This window comes from Pseudophryne corroboree, chromosome 12 (assembly GCF_028390025.1).
Source record: "Pseudophryne corroboree isolate aPseCor3 chromosome 12, aPseCor3.hap2, whole genome shotgun sequence".
NCBI lineage: Eukaryota > Metazoa > Chordata > Amphibia > Anura > Myobatrachidae > Pseudophryne > Pseudophryne corroboree.
Window position 1 is genome coordinate 52,789,627 of NC_086455.1, and position 21,262 is coordinate 52,810,888.

General features: G+C 46.3%; 1 protein-coding gene across 1 annotated transcript in view; it reads right to left on the reverse strand.

Moving 5' to 3' along the window:
* Nucleotides 1–21,262, reverse strand: part of PLCB2 (phospholipase C beta 2) — a 294,302-nt gene that overhangs the window by 23,157 nt on the left and 249,883 nt on the right. Inside the window, exons 26-29 of the mRNA XM_063947515.1 lie at nt 18,465–18,666; nt 11,336–11,501; nt 9,987–10,063; nt 7,597–7,692 (exon numbers count right to left, since the gene is read on the reverse strand). Of these exons, the coding sequence (XP_063803585.1) occupies nt 7,597–7,692; nt 9,987–10,063; nt 11,336–11,501; nt 18,465–18,666 (541 nt within the window). The remainder of the gene's footprint in view (nt 1–7,596; nt 7,693–9,986; nt 10,064–11,335; nt 11,502–18,464; nt 18,667–21,262) is intronic.

The window sequence follows — 21,262 nt, forward strand, 5'->3', positions numbered from 1 at the left end:
AGGTTGGATGGGAAGCGTTGGTGTACAGCCATTTTCAGAACTCTCCAGAGATGTCCAATCAGATTCAATTCTGGGCTCTGGTAGCACCACTCAAGGACATTCACAGCGTTATCCTAAATCCACTACTTTGATATCTTGGCTGTGTACTTAGGGTCGTTGTCCTGCAAAAACACTCTGGAGCAAGTTTTCATCCAGGATGTCTCTGTACATTGCTGCATTCATCTTTCCCCCTATCCTGCCTAGTCTCCCAGTTCCTGTCGCTGAAAAACATCCCCACTGCATGATGCTGCCACCACCATGCTTCACTGTAGGGATGGTATTGGCCTGGTGATGAGCGGTGCCTGGTTTCCTCCAAACATAACTCCTGGCATTCACGCCAAAGAGTTCAATCTTTGTCTCATCAGACCAGAGAATTTTGTTTCTCATGGTCTGAGAGTTCTTCAGGTACATTTTAGCAAACTCCAGGCGGGCTGCCATTTGCTTTTTTTTACTAAGGAGTGGCTTACGTCTGACCACTCTACCATACAGGACTGATTGGTGGATTGCTGCAGAGATGGTTGTCCTTCTGGAAGGCTATCCTCTCTCCACAGAGGAATGCTGTCGCTCTGACAGAGTGACCATGGGGTTCTTGCTCACCTCCCTGACTAGGGCCCTTCTCCCCCGATTGCTCAGTTTAGACGGCCGGCCAGCTCTAGGAAGAGTCCTGGTGGTTACAAACTTCTTCTATTTATGGGTGATGGAGGCCACTGTGCTCATTGGGACCTTTAAAGCAGCAGATATTTCTCTAACGTCCTAAGTGGATGCTGGGGACTCCGTAAGGACCATGGGGAATAGCGGCTCCGCAGGAGACTGGGCACATCTAAAGAAAGCTTTAGGACTATCTGGTGTGCACTGGCTCCTCCCCCTATGACCCTCCTCCAAGCCTCAGTTAGATCTCTGTGCCCGAACGAGAAGGGTGCACACTAGGGGCTCTCCTGAGCTTCTTAGTGAAAGTTTTAGTTTAGGTTTTTTATTTTCAGTGAGACCTGCTGGCAACAGGCTCACTGCATCGAGGGACTAAGGGGAGAAGAAGCGAACTCACCTGCGTGCAGAGTGGATTGGGCTTCTTAGGCTACTGGACATTAGCTCCAGAGGGACGATCACAGGCCCATCTTGGATGGGTCCCAGAGCCGCGCCGCCGGCCCCCTTACAGAGCCAGAAGGCAGAAGAGGTCCGGAAAATCGGCGGCAGAAGACGTCCTGTCTTCAACAAGGTAGCGCACAGCACTGCAGCTGTTCGCCATTGCTCTCAGCACACTTCACACTTCGGTCACTGAGGGTGCAGGGCGCTGGGGGGGGGCGCCCTGAGACGCAATAAAAACACCTTGGCTGGCGAAAATACATCACATATAGCCCCCAGGGCTATATGGATGAATTTTAACCCCTGCCAGAATCCATAAAAAAGCAGGAGAAAAGTCCGCGAAAAAGGGGCGGAGCCTATCTCCTCAGCACACTGGCGCCATTTTCCCTCACAGCTCCGTTGGAGGGAAGCTCCCCTGGCTCTCCCCTGCAGTCACTACACTACAGAAAGGGTTAAAAAGAGAGGGGGGCACTAATTAGGCGCAGTATTAACTATACAGCAGCTATAAGGGGAAAAACACTTATATAAGGTTATCCCTGTATATATATAGCGCTCTGGTGTGTGCTGGCAAACTCTCCCTCTGTCTCCCCAAAGGGCTAGTGGGGTCCTGTCCTCTATCAGAGCATTCCCTGTGTGTGTGCTGTATGTCGGTACTTTTGTGTCGACATGTATGAGGAGAAAAATGATGTGGAGACGGAGCAGATTGCCTGTAATAGTGATGTCACCCCCTAGGGGGTCGACACCTGAGTGGATGAACTGTTGGAAGGAATTACGTGACAGTGTCAGCTCTGTATAAAAGACAGTGGTTGACATGAGACAGCCGGCTACTCAGCTTGTGCCTGTCCAGACGTCTCATAGGCCGTCAGGGGCTCTAAAGCGCCCGTTACCTCAGATGGCAGATATAGACGCCGACACGGATACTGACTCCAGTGTCGACGGTGAAGAGACGAATGTGACTTCCAGTAGGGCCACACGTTACATGATTGAGGCAATGAAAAATGTTTTACACATTTCTGATAATACGAGTACCACCAAAAAAGGGGTATTATGTTCGGTGAGGAAAAACTACCTGTAGTTTTCCTGAATCTGAGAAATTAAATGAGGTGTGTGATGATGCGTGGGTTTCCCCCGATAACAACTGATAATTTCTAAAATGTTATTGGCATTATATGCTTTCCCGCCAGAGGTTAGGGTGCGTTGGGAAACACCCCCTAGGGTGGATAAAGCGCTCACACGCTTGTAAGGGCTCTACCTTCACCTGAGATGGCCGCCCTTAAGGATCCTGCTGATAGAAAGCAGGAGGGTATCCTAAAAGGTATTTACACACATACTGGTGTTATACTGCGACCAGCAATCGCCTCAGCCTGGATGTGCAGTGCTGGGTTGGCGTGGTCGGATTCCCTGACTGAAAATATTGATACCCTAGATAGGGACAGTATATTTTTGCCTATAGAGCATTTAAAAGATGCATTTCTATATATGTGTGATGCACAGCGGAATATTTGCCGACTGGCATCAAGTCTAAGCGCGTTGTCCATTTCTACCAGTAGAGGGTTATGGACACGTCAGTGGTCAGGTGATGCGTATTCCAAACGGCATTTGGAAGTATTGCTTTATTAAGGGGAGGAGTTATTTGGGGTCGGTCTTTCAGACCTGGTGGCCACGGCAACAGCTGGGAATTCCACGTTTGTACCCCAGGTCGCCTCTCAACATGAGAAGACGCCGTATTATCAGGCGCAGTCTTTTCGTGGACAAGCGGGCAAAAGGTTCCTCATTTCTGCCCCGTGACAGAGGGAGAGGAAAAAGGCTGCAGAAATCAGCCAGTTCCCAGGAACAGAAACCCTCTCCCGCCTCTGCCAAGCCCTCAGTATACGCTGGGGCTTTACAAGCAGAATCAGGCACGGTGGGGGGCCCGTCTCAATGAATTTCAGCGCGCAGTGGGCTCACTCGCAAGTAGACCCCTGGATCCTTCAGGTGATATCTCAGGGGTACAAATTAGAATTTGAGACGTCTCCCCCTCGCCGTTTCCTAAAGTCGGCTTTACCGATGTCTCCTTCTGACAGGGAGACAGTTTTGGAAGCCATTCACAAGCTGTATTCCCAGCAGGTGATAATCAAGATACCCCTCCTGCAACAGGGAACGGGGTATTATTCCACACTGTTGTGGTACCGAAGCCGGACGGCTCGGTGAGACCGATTCTAAATCTAAAATCTTTGAACACTTACATACAGAGGTTCAAATTCAAGATTGAGTCACTCAGAGCAGTGATTGCGAACCTGGAAGAAGGGGACTACATGATGTCTCGGGACATCAAGGATGCTTACCTTCATGTCAAAATGTACCCTTCTCACCAAGGGTACCTCAGGTTTATGGTACAGAACTGTCACTATCAGTTCAGACGCTGCCGTATGGATGGTCCACGGCACCCCGGGTCTTTACCAAGGTAATGGCCGAAATGATGATATTCCTTCGAAGGAAGTGAATTTTAGTTATCCCTTACTTGGACAATTCCCTGATAAGGGTAAGATCCAGGGAACAGTTGGAGGTCGGTGTAGCACTCTCTCAGGTAGTGTTGCGGCAGCACGATTGGATTCTCAATATTCCAAAATCGCACCTGGTTCCGACGACGTGTCTTCTGTTCCTAGGGATGATCCTGGACACAGTCCAGAAAAAGGTGTTTCTCCCGGAGGAGAAAGCCAGGGAGTTATCCGAGCTAGTCAGGAACCTCCTAAAACCGAGCCAAGTCTCAGTGCATCAATGCACAAGGGTTCTGGGTAAAATGGTGGCTTCCTACGAAGCAATCCCATTCGGCAGATTCCACGCAAGAACTTTCCAGTGGGACCTGCTGGACAAATGGTCCGGGTCGCATCTTCAGATGCATCAGCGGATAACCCTGTCACCAAGGACAAGGGTGTCCCTCCTGTGGTGGTTGCAGAGTGCTCATCTTCTAGAGGGCCGCAGATTAGGCATTCAGGACTGGGTCCTGGTGACCACGGATGCCAGCCTGCGAGGCTGGGGAGCAGTCACACAGGGAAGGAATATCCAGGGCTTATGGTCAAGCCTGGAGACATCACTTCACATAAATATCCTGAAGCTAAGGGACATTTACAATGCTCTAAGCTTAGCAAGACCTCTGCTTCAAGGTCAGCCGGTGTTGATCCAGTCGGACAACATCACGGCAGTCACCCACGTAAACAGACAGGGTGGCACAAGAAGCAGGAGGGCAATGACAGAAGCTGCAAGGATTTTTCGCTGGGCGGAAAATCATGTGATAGCACTGTCAGCAGTATTCATTCCGGGAGTGGACAACTGGGAAGCAGACTTCCTCAGCACGACCTCCACCCGGGAGAGTGGGGACTTCACCCAGAAGTCTTCCACATGATTAAAAACTCGACAGGTATTGCGCCAGGTCCAGGGACCCTCAGGCAATAAGCTGTAGACGCTCTGGTAACACCGTGGGTGTACCAGTCAGGGTATGTGTTCCCTCCTCTGCCTCTCATACCCAAGGTACTGAGATTGATAAGATGGAGAGGAGTAAGCACTATATTCGTGGTTCCGGATTGGCCAAGAAGGACTTGGTAACCGAAACTTCAAGAGATGCTCACGGAGGATCCGTGGCCTCTACCTCTAAGAAGGGACCTGCTCCAGCAAGGACCCTGTCTGTTCCAAGACTTACCGCGGCTGCGTTTGACGGCATGGCGGTTGAACGCCGGATCCTGAAGGAAAAAGGCATTCCGGATGAAGTCATCCCTATCCTGATCAAAGCCAGGAAGGATGTAACCGCAAAACATTATCACCGCATTTGGCGAAAATATGTTGCGTGGTGCGAGGCCAGTAAGGCCCGACGGAGGAAATTCAACTGGGTCGATTCCTACATTTCCTGCACACAGGAGTGTCTATGGGCCTGAAATTGGGGTCCATTAAGGTTCAAATTTCGGCCCTGTCAATTTTCTTACAAAAAAGAACTAGCTTCAGTCCCTGAAGTTCAGACGTTTGTAAAAGGGGTACTGCATATACAGCCTCCTTTTGTGCCTCCAGTGGCACTTTGGGATCTCAATGTAGTTTTGGGTTCCAAAAGTCACATTGGTTTGAACCACTTAAATCTGTGGAGTTAAAATATCTCACATGAAAAGTGGTCATGCTGTTGGCCCTGGCCTGGGCCAGGCGCGTGTCAGAATTGGCGGCTTTATCCTGAAAAAGCCCTTATCTGATTTTCCATTCGGACAGGGCGGAATTGAGGACTCGTCCTCAGTTTCTCCCCAAGGTGGTTTCAGCGTTTCACCTGAACCAACCTATTTGTGGTGCCTGCGGCTACTAGGGACTTGGAGTCCTCCAAGTTGCTAGACGTTGTCAGTGCCCTGAAAATATATGTTTCCAGGACGGCTGGAGTCAGGAAATCTGACTCGCTGTTTATCCTGTATGCACCCAACAAGCTGGGTGCTCCTGCTTCTAAGCAGACTATTGCTCGTTGGATTTGTAGTACAATTCAGCTTGCACATTCTGTGGCAGGCCTGCCACAGCCAAAAATCTGTAAATGCCCACTCCACAAGGAAGGTGGGCTCATCTTGGGCGGCTGCCCGAGGGGTCTCGGCTTTACAACTTTGCAGAGCAGCTACTTGGTCAGGAGCAAATACGTTTGTAAAATTCTACAAAATTGATATCCTGGCTGAGGAGGACCTGGAGTTCTCTCATTTGGTGCTGCAGGGTCATCCGCACTCTCCCGCCCGTTTGGGAGCTTTGGTATAATCCCCATGGTCCTTACGGAGTCCCCAGCATCCACTTAGGACGTTAGAGAAAATAAGAATTAACTTACCGATAATTCTATTTCTCATAGTCCGTAGTGGATGCTGGGCGCCCATCCCAAGTGCGGATTGTCTGCAATACTTGTACATAGTTATTGTTACAAAAATCGGGTTATTATTGTTGTGAGCCATCTTTCAGAGGCTCCTCTGTTATCATGCTGTTAACTGGGTTCAGATCACAGGTTATACGGTGTGATTGGTGTGGCTGGTATGAGTCTTACCCGGGATTCAAAATCCTTCCTTATTGTGTACGCTCGTCCGGGCACAGTATCCTAACTGAGGCTTGGAGGAGGGTCATAGGGGGAGGAGCCAGTGCACACCAGATAGTCCTAAAGCTTTCTTTAGATGTGCCCAGTCTCCTGCGGAGCCGCTATTCCCCATGGTCCTTACGGAGTCCCCAGCATCCACTACGGACTATGAGAAATAGAATTATCGGTAAGTAAATTCTTATTTTTTCTGTACCCTTCCCCAGATTTGTGCATTGAGAATATCCTGTCTCAGAGGTCTACAGACAATTCCTTTGACTTCATGCTTGGTTTGTGCTCAGACATGCACTGTCAAGTGTGGGACCTTATATAGACAGGTGTGTGCCTTTCAAAATCATGTCCAATCAACTGAATTTACCACAGGTGGACTCTAATTAAGGTGTAGGAACATCTCAAAGATAACCAGTGGAAACAGGATGCACCTGAGCTCAATTTTGAGCTTCATGGGAGAGGCTGTGAATACTTATGTGCATGTGATTTCTCAGTTTGTTATTTATAATAAATTTGCAAAAATCTCAAAAACACTTTTTTCATGTTGTCATTATGGGGTATTGTGTGTAGAATTTGGAGGGGATTATTTTATTTTATTTTCCATGTTGGAATAAGGCTGTAACATAACAAAATGTGGAAAAAGTGAAGCGCTGTGAATACTTTCCGGATGCACTGTATATGGGCATGTTCTCTATATAGGATATATTGGCTAGTTAATGGCATGTAACACTTATTGCCTAATAAATAATATTATTTGAGCATATATGTGCATATTTATTGGCAGCATGTGACTAATTGCATGGGAGGCTTTATGAAAATAGTGGTTATATACCAGTATGTTGTGTGGTTATATACTTGTATGTTCAGCTAACTAGTGATGTATGAGCAGGGGCAGATTGGTAACTTCAGATGGGTCTGGAAAAAAAGGTAAATTGGCCATATATCGGTGGGACTCAATAACCGGTAGGCAGGCTCAACACAAGCTGGCATGGTAACCATACAGTTATGCCTATTGTCCTTGCCTACAATATAAGTTGTAGGCAAGGACAATACAATATGCAATGGCAGACAGAGTTACAAGATCAGCAGGCGTATATATACAAGGCAGCGGTTTTAGGGACCTAGTATATATACATAAAACAGACGTTATTAGAAGCTATATGTGATATTATGGACCTGTATACAATGCAGAGATCTTCCCTGGAACTATGTAAAATTCAGAGAGCAAACTAGAATGATTGCTGATGGAGTTTTAGAAATGATGAGGACCTTTCTAGATGTTTCAATTCTAGTTATGCCTATCTTCATTATATGTTTATTATATGTTCACAAGTTGTGTTTATTACATGACCCGTTTTCCAGACGTATATCCTATTTTAGGATGAGAGATATTTTTTAACGATTATGTACAATCACACCTTTCCTGAGCTGCTTTGTCCATCGTATTCTTGCTCACTGCCTCAAGCCTTTCCACTCTCTTCATCTCCAGCTTCTTCTTCATCTGCTTATTGTCACTGTGGAAAGACATATTCATTACGTGCAAGGACCTCACTCAACCTTCCCTCCTGTTTTACGTAAGCTGCCCCGGTTCTTCACAGTGACACAAGGCAGCTCTTCTTATTCCAGGGTTTAATGTGTCACATGTAAATAACACTGGGATTTTTTCTCTCTTACATTTAGTTTTTTCGAAGCATAGTTTTATATTTGTAGCACTGCTTTCCATCCAAAGGTAAAACATATCTGACAATGAACATTCATTTCTCTGTATCTGGAAAAATCTTTTCTAGGATCTTTCATGTGGAATTTCTTGCAAAAAGCAGATTCTTAAAGGGCCGTTAGACCTAAAACTGCTGCTTTCATTAAAAAAAAAATAGTTACTGATTACTTGAAATAAACGTAACAGTTCTGGAATTTATTAGACCAAAATAACAATGGGATGGCCACTGATCACTGTTTTTTAAATGAAGACACCTTGCATGTAGTATATGCAAAAAAGGAACAAGAAGAGAAGTACACAATATAAATAAATACAGTATGTTATTTCCAAGTGTGTGTTTTCTTGGTTGGTCACTGTGCTCACCTTGGAAGGGTTCTTCACTTTCCTTCACATTGAGAACGTCTTTATTTGTAAATGTATGGATAATGGAACACTTCTTAATCCCACTCTTTCAGTCACTTCTCCCAACAGTGGCACCTTGAGGATGGATATACATCCGAAACGCGTCGGTGAAGGAAAGGAATCTGCTATACCTTAGGACCTTATGAGGGATACCATTGTTCCAGGAAGATGGGAACGAACATCTAACATCTGCCTAAACTTCTTAAAGGCCTTGTGTGGTAATTGTTATGGTTTTATATACTGTATGTGAATAAATGTAGACATTTTCACTAAAAGAGTGGCTTCTATATGGTCTTTTTGAGGTATTAAGGATCCATTGGTGTATTTCTAGCACTATTGGGAGAAGTGAACAAAAGAGTGGGACTAAGAAGTGTTCTATTATCCCTACATTTACAGAGATAGATAGCCTATATAAGGTATATTCAATTGATGTCGGATCCTTTCTGACAGAAAGAATCCGACATCTGAGTATTCAGTTCACGGCAATGCCAATCCGACTTTTCTTAAAGTCGGACTGACATTGTCGGAAACGGGGCCAAAACCTGTCGGATTTGGCCGCCGATTCCGACAAAACACGTGGATCCGCGGCTATTCCGCCGATCCACGTGTTTTCCGAAAAGTCGGAATTCCCGACTTGTTGGAAAATCTGAGGGGGCATTGAATAGGTCGGAACCCCTTCCGACCTAAAAAAGTTGGAATCTGATGGCTTTCTGACAAGAATTGAATATACCCCACAGTGAAGAAGAGTAAAGAAACCTTTTAAGGTCCATTATTCACCTATTTAAGGTAAGCACAGTAAAAAAACAAGAAAGCACACACTTGGAAATAACATATTTATTTATAATTCTTCTTCTTGTTTTTTTTGTATATACTACATGCAAGGTGTCTTCATTTAAGACACAGCGGTCGTTGGCTATCCCATTGTTATTTTGGTGTATGTTGAAGGGCTGGTGACCCTTGGGTTGGACCCTTGCCATTGAATTCAAAGAGCAGATTATAATACACTTATTTTCTTCAGGAATTTATTAGAACTTGCAGTGATGGCGAGTTGGGTGATTATCGGGCACATGGCATGCACGGGAGAATAAGCAGCTATCACTCATATGCTGAGTTGTGCGGATCTTGTGGTGCCCCCTAACTGTATGGTGGAGTTTGGTGCCAGCCATCATAATCAGTGTGCCCTTCGTACCAACCCTATGCTAGGTGCAAAACATATGCCTGGATATATAGGCATGCGTATAAGTAGTGCGCCCTTTAGGCAGCCCACAGAGTCTCCTCTTCATCTCAGCCGCCTCCCAGGGAAGAGGCAGCCTCTTTGTGATTCCAAGATGGCTGATGAGAAACTACTGTCTCCGAAAAGAGCAGTTTCTCTTCGGCTTTCTTGGATTCAAAATGAGGCTGCCTCTTTCCTGGGAGGCTGCAGATATCGAGGTTGGGGACAGCATGGCAGAGGGGAGTCTACTGTATGTCCCTTGCCATCAGCGTGCACATACAGAAGCCTGGAAACTTCTGTCCAGCTCTGCATAGCCCACAGTTTTAATGAAAACTGTCACTGAACTTTGCGGAGTTAAATTCTGCTGCAGGTCTCTCCTGACACGTTTACAGGCATATTATTTCCAGTATGTTCATAAGCAAATGATACATCTGCCCGCATACAGTGCCTCACAGAATGTTAACATGGCAGCCTACCTGTCAGTAGATTCTTTCAGGACTTTCAGTTCCATTGTCTGTCTCTCTTGTGCCAACTCCAGCAGTTTGGTCATTTGCTGCAGAAATGTGAAATGTATATATAATATATATATGAATATATGTCATTCTGAAGCTTGATCTATATGACGATTCAGATGTGCTTGGAGTTGCTATTGGTACTGCTTACATGGAAGCAGCAGTGTTAGCACTAATATGGTAATGCAGGAAGAGGTGTCACGTCTCCTACATGCATTACTGATCCGGACTGTGGGGGTCATTCCGAGTTGTTCGCTCGTTATTCTTTTCTCGCAACGGAGCGATTAGTCGCTAATGCGCATGCGCAATGTCCGCAGTGCGACTGCGCCAAGTAAATTTGCTATGCCGTTAGGTATTTTACTCACGGCATTACGAGGTTTTTTCTTCGTTCTGGTGATCGTAATGTGATTGACAGGAAGTGGGTGTTTCTGGGTGGAAACTGGCCGTTTTATGGGTGTGTGTAAAAAAACGCTACCGTTTCTGGGAAAAACGCGGGAGTGGCTGGAGAAATGGAGGAGTGTCTGGGCGAACGCTGGGTGTGTTTGTGACGTCAAACCAGGAACGAAACTGACTGAACTGATCGCAGATGCCGAGTAAGTCTGGAGCTACTCAGAAACTGCTAAGAAGTGTCTATTCGCTATTTTGCTAATCTTTCGTTCGCAATTTTGATAAGCTAAGATTCACTCCCAGTAGGCGGCGGCTTAGCGTGTGCAAAGCTGCTAAAAGCAGCTTGCGAGCGAACAACTCGGAATGACCCCCTGTGTCCTACGATGCAGCATCGGATCACCTGTGACATAATTGGCCGGCTGGATGACCCATGGGGTTGTGCAAGCCGGCAGCTGCAGATCCAACAAAGAAGCCATGAAATCTGTCTTTCTGAAGGAGATCCTCCTCTTGTCAATCCCCCAAAATGGTGGCGACACACCTCTGTTTTTGGAAACAGAGACCATCGCCGCCCCCTCCCCACCCACAAATGGCAGCACACTATAAATCACTGACAATCTGCAGCCGACGTGGCAGACCCACACTGCACATGCACAGTACGGATATCGGTGCTTTGCCGCATGAGCCGCAGCTGCACTGGATCCTGAATCAGGCTCTAGATTTGTTCTGTTTTGGATCTGAAGACAAGTATGGAGTATGGAAAAAATATTTAGTCAACACTGTCAACACTTCACAAAGAAAGGGAAAAATGCATGTAATAATATATTAACTATCCAAGGTTTAGATGAATTACTCCTTAGCCTGTTGCAAGTGCAAGCGATTTATAAAATGTATAGGAATATATAGGAATGTGTATTTTCTATGCATACTTCTATGGAATGTTGTTCTTTCTTCTTCCACATGCCCTCATAATGCTCGTCTGCCATGCGTATCAGCTCCTGCTCCAGCTTCTCTTTCAGCTCCACCACCTTTGGATCCGGTTGCCCTGGGACTTCCCCAGTACCCCATACTGCGCCATATTCGTCCTCCAGACTCCTAGAATATTAGTACAGCAGACATTGGGGGTTATTTTGGTTTATTAGCCAACCAAAAAAGTTAGCAATTGAGCAAAACCATGTTGCACTGCAAGTAGGGCAGATGTAACATGTGCAGAGAGATTTAGATTTGGTTTTAGAAATGGTTTTGCCCAATTGCTAACTTTTTTGGTTTGCTGACAACTCTGAATAACCCCCTTTAGCCTCAGTTAAAAACGGTAAAGAATCAGCCGAAGTAAGTGCCATGCATCCTAGAGTAAATAGCAATCAAGGGGTTAAAGATATATTAACTACAGATCCGAATGGGAAAGGGCAGCTGAACTGTCAAAACTATCACAAATGAGAAAACAACAATACAAATAGTAATAAAAGTTTACTCCTAACAAAACAAAATATAATTGTGTTAAGAGCCAAGGATGCTCTGCTATATTCAGATTTTAAAACAAATAAATAATAATGCAATATGTATTTCTACATATACAATGTCAATAGAGTTGCTTCTGGGAAATGTAGGAAAGCTTCTGCTGAAAGCGCTGCCATGTAAACGACATTCCCAAGATCAGGAACAGCGGTTTGCACACTGGGTCTGATTCAGGTGAAGTTGGAGGTGCTATTGCTGCTGCTTACATGGAAGTAGAAGTGATACACTAATATGATAATGCAGCATTAGTGATCCTATCTGCGTCGTAGGATACAGTATTGGATCACCTGTGACACTATCGGCCGGCTGCGTGATCCATGGGGTCGCAAGCCGGCCACTGCATCTACTACAAAGAGGCCAGGAAATCTCCATCCTCGGGGGAAGACCTGGCCTTGCCCTCCCCAACAACGGTGGTGACATGCTTCTGTTTTGGGAAAAGGAGGCTGTCGCCGCCCACTCCCCGTCCCCAAATGGCATCAGACTGTCAATCACGGACAGTCTGATGCCGTAGTGCGACTGACACCGCAGACACATACTGCGTATGCGCAGCACGGATCCGGCACATGCGAAAAGTACATTCTCATGGGGTAGCTGCAGCTAGAAGTGAACCGAAAAGCTCACCTGTGTCGTCCCCACAGCCAGATCCTAAATTTGTGTGTAAGTTTAGGCTTCTGAATTATTATCTCCTTTTGTTTTTGTTTGAGATTGTACCGTACTCTGTGTGTATCCTTAAAATATTCTTAATAGTCTTTGTATCACTTTTTGTAACTAAAGCGCTGAAGTATTCTTGGAATTAAAATGATAATTCTAGTTCCTGATTCTGTGTTTCTTAAAATCCAAACCTGAGTGGCCTATGTCTACCTATTTTTTAAGTATTGCAGTGTGTTTGCAGGTAAGAGCAAGAGCTTACCATGCGCTTCAGCGTTAAATTAGTCTGGTGGCGGCAAATGTGTTTGTATAACCCAGTGGTTTCCAAACGGCGCCCTAGAATATCAGAACTTTTTTCACGGAACCCCTAGGCCAAAAATTTCTTATTGAGAAATTTAGAAAAAAATATTACATTAAGTAGATTGCGTTTATATGTCATCCTTAGGGTCAGTTGTGTGGTGAGGGACAGGATTTGCTTCTGTTTGGCCACATATTTTATGACTGGCAGCCACCAGCACTGGTTTTGCCTATTATATTGACCATGAATAGTTTGAATTGGTCCTGGACCACCAACCCAGGGCACCCCTGCAAGTGTCCCGAGGCACCCCAGGGAGCCACGGCACACAGTTTGGGAACCTCTGGTCTAACCCCATGTGTCCAAAGTGACCCCCACGTCACAGGTGGGGCTTCTCAGGTTAATATATCTGGAGAAGAAACTGGCAGCTCCGTGACATTTTATTTAGAAGGCGCCACAAGTGGTTCGCAACCATACATATGGTACTTTGCGGCATGCACCACTTCTGTGTCGGGACCTGAATCAGGCCCATTGTCCCTAGGGAGGATTCTGAAACTGTCCCTGAGGTTGTATGCACATGGCTGTTTCTATATCCATATCCCCTCCATTTCGGCTTTTGACCAGAGAGAGGCGGATACTAACATGGAGTTATAAGGCCCCTTGGGATAAGCACCATCTAGCAGGGTTTTCACTTTAGTCGATATGATAACTACAGTAATACCACCCCAGGGAGGGGATTGGGAATGGCAGGTTCAAAGGATTTAGAAAATTCCAAATAAAATTCAACAGATGTTCCTGGTGGGTTATTGGTCACATGTGTGTGTCACCCCTCTGCAAGACGCATGTGATCCCAGCAGGTAGAAATGTAAGTATAGTGCACTGGGAGCCGGAGGTCTGTTTGAGGTTGACTAGTGTCTAAATTCAGTTCAAGTTCAAGCCCATTGTGATAGCATCAATCTTGTCTGGTAGCCTTTTTCATTAATGCTGAACTGAGGACTCACAATAGAGATACAGAAAATGACCTGAATTCAGTTAGCCACTAACGTGGATTACTGAGGGTAAAAATTCCATGGCTGTGACTTTTTCGTATTCAATTATCTACATTAAATTAAAACAGGTCTCAATAGGAGTTAACTCAGCTTTTAGCTCGTAGCCCTTGAGTAGGTGAAAATTAGGGACATTTTCACATTAAGGTAAACATGTTGGGACTCTGGCATGCCCCTCTCAATGAATAATAATGCACTTGGAGGTATTTAAATAGCAGGAGGTATTTTAATGGCAGGTCATTTTTCAGTTTTTCAAGTGATTTTCTGTAAAAGCTCAAAAAAGGGTTTCATTATGTGGGACATGTATTTTGGGGTGTTATGTAGATGGGAAAGTGGTATATGTACTTGCAGGTGAGAGTTACAAATGCTTTTCCCCATATTTTTATAAATTTGCTGAAAATAATAATTAAAAAGATCACATTTGCAGACATTTTTCTTCTCCCAAAAATATTCTAGAGGCTTTCATTTTCCACTGTTTTCATTTGACCTTTCTTTAAGAATCTGAAATACATTGATTATGGCCACTAATTCTGGGATTACAGCACAGCTGCCACGACAAGCATTTTCTAATTCAATAGTGCAGGTCGCGGGGGCGCACATGCAGAAAATAGCCAGCGATATGTGTGTTAAGTTTACCCACAGTAAATTCTCAACTTACTGTATCATGGCTAATTGAATCAGCCCAAGAAGACTGGAACTGGGACAAACAGTAAACTATACAAAGTTTCAAATTCTAGGAATAAGATTGAGTTGACCTGTGGTCAGGACTGCCATCAGAAATTGTAGGGCCCGAGACTGACAAAATTGGCAGGGCCCCCCTTCTCGAACCCTCGGTGTGCCTGGAGAGGCCTCTGGCAGAGCCGTAACTAGACATTTGTCCTGTGCCAGAATAAACATTAGTGCCCCCCATATCTTGAGTAGGGACGTGTGCCCCAAAAAGGGGCATGGTCTCTCGTGGATGGGGCATGGTTACATGATAGTACCCTTAATTCAAATTATGCTATACCATTACCCTTTAGACATGTTTCCCGACACAGTAGCTCCCCTTACACACACTACGCCACACATTTGTACCCCTTATACACAGTAAGCTACACAGTAGTACCCCCAATACACCGTATGCCACACAGTAGTACCCTTACACACAATATGCCACACAGTAGTACCCATTACCCATTATACACAATAAGCCAGACAGTAGTACCCCTTATACACATGTTGCACCTTATTGATAATAAAAATCACTAGTCCAGCAGCTAGGTCACGCTTAGGTAGAGGATGGGGGTAGGGGGCACACATTAGAATTCAATATTAAATCAAAGAACAACTAATTATTTTTGTTTGATAGTTGAAGCCTAATATCCCCCTCCCCCCTCACCTAAGCCTGACCTAGCTGCAGGACAAGTCATTTTTATTGGTCTTTTTTTATAAGCTCTAATAACAGTCATCAATTTCCACCACAACTCCCCCCTCCGACCCCCCTCAGCCCTGTCCCTCCATGGCAGGTTCTTACTGTATGTGTGGTAGAGTCTGAGACAAGCTGGAGCTGGAAGGTGTCGGGCTGACTGCGGATGTTAAGCCAGGACAGACGTGCGGGAGCTGGAAGGAGCCGGGGCTGACTGCGGAGGGAAAGCCGGGACAGACGTGCGGAAGCTTGAAGGCACCGGGGCTTACTGCAGAGGGAGAGCCGGGACCTGGTATGCGGGAGCTGGAAGACCAGTTTTGCCAACAGGACCCAGCTTCTCTCGCTCCACCTGTTACCCTGCTTAGCGCCTGTAAGCTGACACCTCCTCCCATTGCTGAACCGCTGAGAGGTTGAATACCTACAGGAGCGGCAGGTATGCAGAGCGTAGCCACGGTTATGGTTGGACGGGCCTCGGGCCCCCCACTCTGTCCGGGCCCGGGACTGCTGTACCCGTAGTCCTCCTTTGATGGCGGCCCTGCCTGTGGTGCTACATGTAACAGCATCCTAAGTAAATAATGTTCCTGTAACCTACAGTAGGAATCCAGGGCATCTGAGCATATTACAGAATGCAGGCCTGGCGCTACCCGCTCAGCAAAGGGATACACAGCAGGTAGGCGCCTGCTGGGGAGGTGCTCTCCCGCTCTGCATCCCCACTGCTGCGCCTGAGCCCCCTGCTGCTGCTACCGGCTGCTGTGCTTGTCACACCGTTTGACAGCTAGCAGCACCGGTAGTTTGAAGCTTCCCCCTACCCCCCCTGCAGTGTCCGTCAGTGTCCTGGACGAAACGGGGACAGGGCTACATGGGACTGATGGGCGGAGCTACACGGGACCAGGCTGAGGAGGACAGAAACTGCTACAAATCCAGCCAGCCAGATGGTATGTTGAGTGTGAGTGAGAAAGTGTGTGTGTGTGTGTGTGTGTCTGTGTATGTATATGTGTGTGTGTTTGAATCTATGCATATATGTATCTACAGCATTTGTGTGTGTGTGTGTGTGTGTGTGTATCTATGTGTTTGTGTATCTATGGTATGTGTGTGTGTATCTATGTGTATGTGTGTGTGTATCTATGTGTATGTGTATCTAAAGTATGTGTGTGTATGTATATGTGTGTGTGTGAATGTATATATGTATCTACAGTATGTGTGTTTATGTATGTGTGTGTGTGTGTGTGTGTGTGTGTGTGTATCTATGTGTATGTGTATTTGTGTGTGTGTGTAAGGCAGTGTATCTGGCACTGTGGGGCACTGTGTATCTGGCACTGTGGGGCACTGTGTATCCGGCACTGTAGGGTATTGTGTATCCGGCAATGTGTATCTGGCACTGTGGAACATATCTGGCACAGTGGGGGCGTATCTGGCACTGTGAGGGCATATATGGCACTGCTGGGGGCATTTGTGTATCTGGCACTGTGGGGCATTTGTGTATCTGGCACTGTGGGGCATTTGTGTATCTGCCACTGTGGGGGCATATCAGGCACTGTAGGAGCATACTGTATCTGGCACGGTGGGGGCATATGTGTATCTGGCACTATGGGGGTCATATGTGTATAACCGGCGCTATTATGTGTATAACCGGCACTACCACAGGGGCTATTATGTGTATAGCCGGCGCTACCACAGGGGCTCTTATGTGTATAACCGGCGCTACCACAGGGGCTATTATGTGTATAACCAGTGTTACCACAGGGGCTATTGTGTGTATAACCGGCGCTACTACAGGGGCTATTGTGTGTATAAACATCACTACTATGCGCAGGGTAATGTGAATAAGATTGTGTTACTGTGTGGCGTAATTTGAAATGGAGGTACTATTGTGTGGCACCGCCCCTTCCTTGTGAGACCACACCCCTTTTTGCTGCACACTGTTCCTTTGTAAAATATGGGAGGGCGAGTAATCTTTTTCAGGGGGGCGCCGAACACCGTAGCACCGCCCCTGACAGAATGACTGCAAGCATCCTTTGTAATACCCCGTATAGAGGAAGGGACAAGGAACACTCAAGTAATGTGGGCACCATGATGCTAAAAATGACACTATAGACATTGAGAATGATTATCTTCAATAAGTGGAGTGTCAGCCCCTAAGTGTAACCTGGGGGACACTGGTGGTCATTCCGAGTTGTTCGCTCTGTATTTTTCTTCGCATCACATCGATTTTCCGCTTACTGCGCATGCGCAATGTTCGCACTGCGACTGCGCCAAGTAAATTTGCTATGCAGTTAGGTATTTTACTCACGGCTTTTTCATCGTTCTGGTGATCGTAATGTGATTGACAGGAAGTGGGTGTTTCTGGGCGTAAACTGGCCGTTTTATGGGAGTGTGTGAAAAAACGCTACCGTTTCTGGGAAAAACGCGGGAGTGGCCGGAGAAATGGAGGAGTGTCTGGGCGAACGCTGGGTGTGTTTGTGACATCAAACCAGGAACGACAAGCACTGAACTGATCGCAGATGCCGAGTAAGTCTGGAGCTACTCAGAAACTGCTAAGAGAGGTCTAATTGCAATATTGCGAATCCGTCGGTCGCAATTTTAAGAAGCTAAGATTCACTCCCAGTAGGCGGCGACTTAGCGTGTGCAAAGCTGCTAAAAGCAGCTTGCGAGCGAACAACTCGGAATAAGGGCCACTGTTCATTATTTTTTAACAACTACGAATGTACTACAGGTGTTCAATAAAGGAGTGGGCTCTAGCAAGAGGTGGTTAGATGCCTGTTCACTGCAACAGCTGTGATGTGAACTGCATTAAACCTGTAAAATCCAACAGGTAACCTGATGTTCATACGTGCATATATAAGTAGGCTTACCATACTATCTAAATGACACAGGTTCTGTGGCTCGTTTAATTCAAGCCTACATTTCAGCTGGTTTCCATCAGCCATAGAACCTGTGTAATTCATGAGAGTACTGGTTTAAAGGGATAGTATGGTAAGCCTATATATAAGGGTCCCCCTCTGTACAATAACACAGCAGGGACGTAAAGAGACTGAGCTAGAGGAGGAAACCTGAGCAAGGAGTTGGGACACCTATATTACATACACCTGTAGACAAGGGGCTGCATGAGTGAAGCTGTTTCATTATTATTAAGGTCTAGGTACACATACTTCTTTTTCTGAGCCTTGCCATTTTTCTTCTTGTTGGTCTGTGTGTACAGGTCACTGAAGGCGCTGGCGTATTTTTGCAGAATCTCTTCCTTGCGCTTTTGTCCCTTCCGTTCCAGTTCTTTCACTTCCTTCTCCTGCTTCTTCTGAAGTTTCATAAAGCTTTTCTGCTTCTGCAACTCGTCCTGGTTTGTGGTTTCTGGTTCTAGAAGACAAGAACAGTTAAACTTTCCTTTTTGAATAGATGTAGAATGAATTAGGGTCTACTACTATTTTCCCAATTCCATCTTCAGAACCATAACAAAGGAGAAGGTAACAAAATAAAGTTGAAGAGTCTTTAAACCATCATATGCTGCTTTTCTCTATCGTCCTAGTGGATGCTGGGGTTCCTGAAAGGACCATGGGGAATAGCGGCTCCGCAGGAGACAGGGCACAAAAAGTAAAGCTTTAGGATCAGGTGGTGTGCACTGGCTCCTCCCCCTATGACCCTCCTCCAAGCCAGTTAGATTTTGTGCCCGGCCGAGAAGGGTGCAATCTAGGTGGCTCTCCTAAAGAGCTGCTTAGGAAAGTTTAGCTTAGGTTTTTTATTTTACAGTGAGTCCTGCTGGCAACAGGATCACTGCAACGAGGGACTTAGGGGAGAAGAAGTGAACTCACCTGCGTGCAGGATGGATTGGCTTCTTGGCTACTGGACATCAGCTCCAGAGGGACGATCACAGGTACAGCCTGGATGGTCACCGGAGCCTTGCCGCCGGCCCCCTTGCAGATGCTGAAGTAAGAAGAGGTCCAGAATCGGCGGCAGAAGACTCCTCAGTCTTCTAAAGGTAGCGCACAGCACTGCAGCTGTGCGCCATTTTCCTCTCAGCACACTTCACACGGCAGTCACTGAGGGTGCAGGGCGCTGGGAGGGGGGCGCCCTGGGAGGCAAATGAATACCTATTTTGGCTAAAAATACCTCACATATAGCCTCCGGAGGCTATATGGAGATATTTAACCCCTGCCAGAATCCGTTAAGAGCGGGAGACGAGGCCGCCGAAAAAGGGGCGGGGCCTATCTCCTCAGCACACAGTGCCATTTTCCCTCACAGAAAGGCTGGAGGGAAGGCTCCCAGGCTCTCCCCTGCACTGCACTACAGAAACAGGGTTAAAACAGAGAGGGGGGGCACTAATTTGGCGATATGCTTATATATATATTAAGATGCTATAAGGGAAAACACTTATATAAGGTTGTCCCTATATAATTATAGCGTTTTTGGTGTGTGCTGGCAAACTCTCCCTCTGTCTCTCCAAAGGGCTAGTGGGTCCTGTCCTCTATCAGAGCATTCCCTGTGTGTGTGCTGTGTGTCGGTACGTGTGTGTCGACAGGTAGGAGGACGATGTTGGTGAGGAGGCGGAGCAATTGCCTGTAATGGTGATGTCACTCTCTAGGGAGTCGACACCGGAATGGATGGCTTATTTAGGAAATTACGTGATAATGTCAACACGCTGCAAGGTCGGTTGACGACATGAGACGGCCGACAAACAATTAGTACGGTCCAGACGTCTCAAAAACACCGTCAAGGGTTTTAAAACGCCCGTTTACTTTAGTCGGTCGACACAGACACAGACAGGGACACTGAATCCAGTGTCGACGGTGAATAAACAAACGTATTCCTTATTAGGGCCACACGTTAAAGGCAATGAAGGAGGTGTTACGTATTTCTGATACTACAAGTACCACAAAAGAGGGTATTATGTGGGATGTGAAAAAACTACCATAGTTTTTCCTGAATCAGATAAATTAAATAAAGTGTGTGATGATGCGTGGGTTCCCCCCGATAGAAAATTATGGGCGGTATACCCTTTCCCGCCAGAAGTTAGGGCGCGTTGGGAAACACCCCTTAAGGTGGATAAGGCGCTCACACGCTTATCAAAACAAGTGGCGGTACCGTCTATAGATAGGGCCGTCCTCAAGGACCAGCTGACAAGGCTGGAAAATATAATAAAAAGTATATACACACATACTGGTGTTATACTGCGGCCAGCGATCGCCTCAGCCTGGATGTGCAGAGCTAGGGTGGCTTGGTCGGATTCCCTGACTAAAAATATTGATACCCTTGACAGGGACAGTATTTTATTGACTATAGAGCATTTCTATATATGCGAGATGCACAGAGGGATATTTGCACTCTGGCATCATGAATAAACGCGATGTCCATAACTGCCAGAAGATGTTATGGACACGACAGTGGTCAGGTGATGCAGATTCCAAACGGCACAGTATGGCCGTATAAAGGAAGAGGACTTGTTTGGGGTCGGTCCATCGGACCTGGTGGTCACGGCAACTGCTGGAAAATCCACCGTTTTTTACCCTAAGTCACATCTCTGCAGAAAAAGACACCGTCTTTTCAGCCTCAGTCCTCTCGTCCCTATAAGATCATATCTGCCCAGGGATAGAGGAAAGGGAAGAAGACTGCAACAGGCAGCCTATTCCCAGGAACAGAAGCGTTCCACCGCGTCTGACAAGTTCTCAGCATGGCGCTGAGACCGTACAGGACCCCTGGATCCTACAAGTAGTATCCCGGGGGTACAGATGGGAATGTCGAGACGTTTCCCCTTCGCAGGCTCCTGAAGTCTGCTTTACCAAGTCTCCCTCCGACAAGGAGGTAGTATGGGAAAAAATTCACAAGCTGTGTTCCCAGCAGGTGACAATTAAATTACCCCTCCTACTACAGAAAAGGGGTATTATTCCACACTATATTGTGGTACTGAAGCCAGAAGGCTAGGTGAGACTTATTCTAAAAAAAATTTTTTTTGAACACT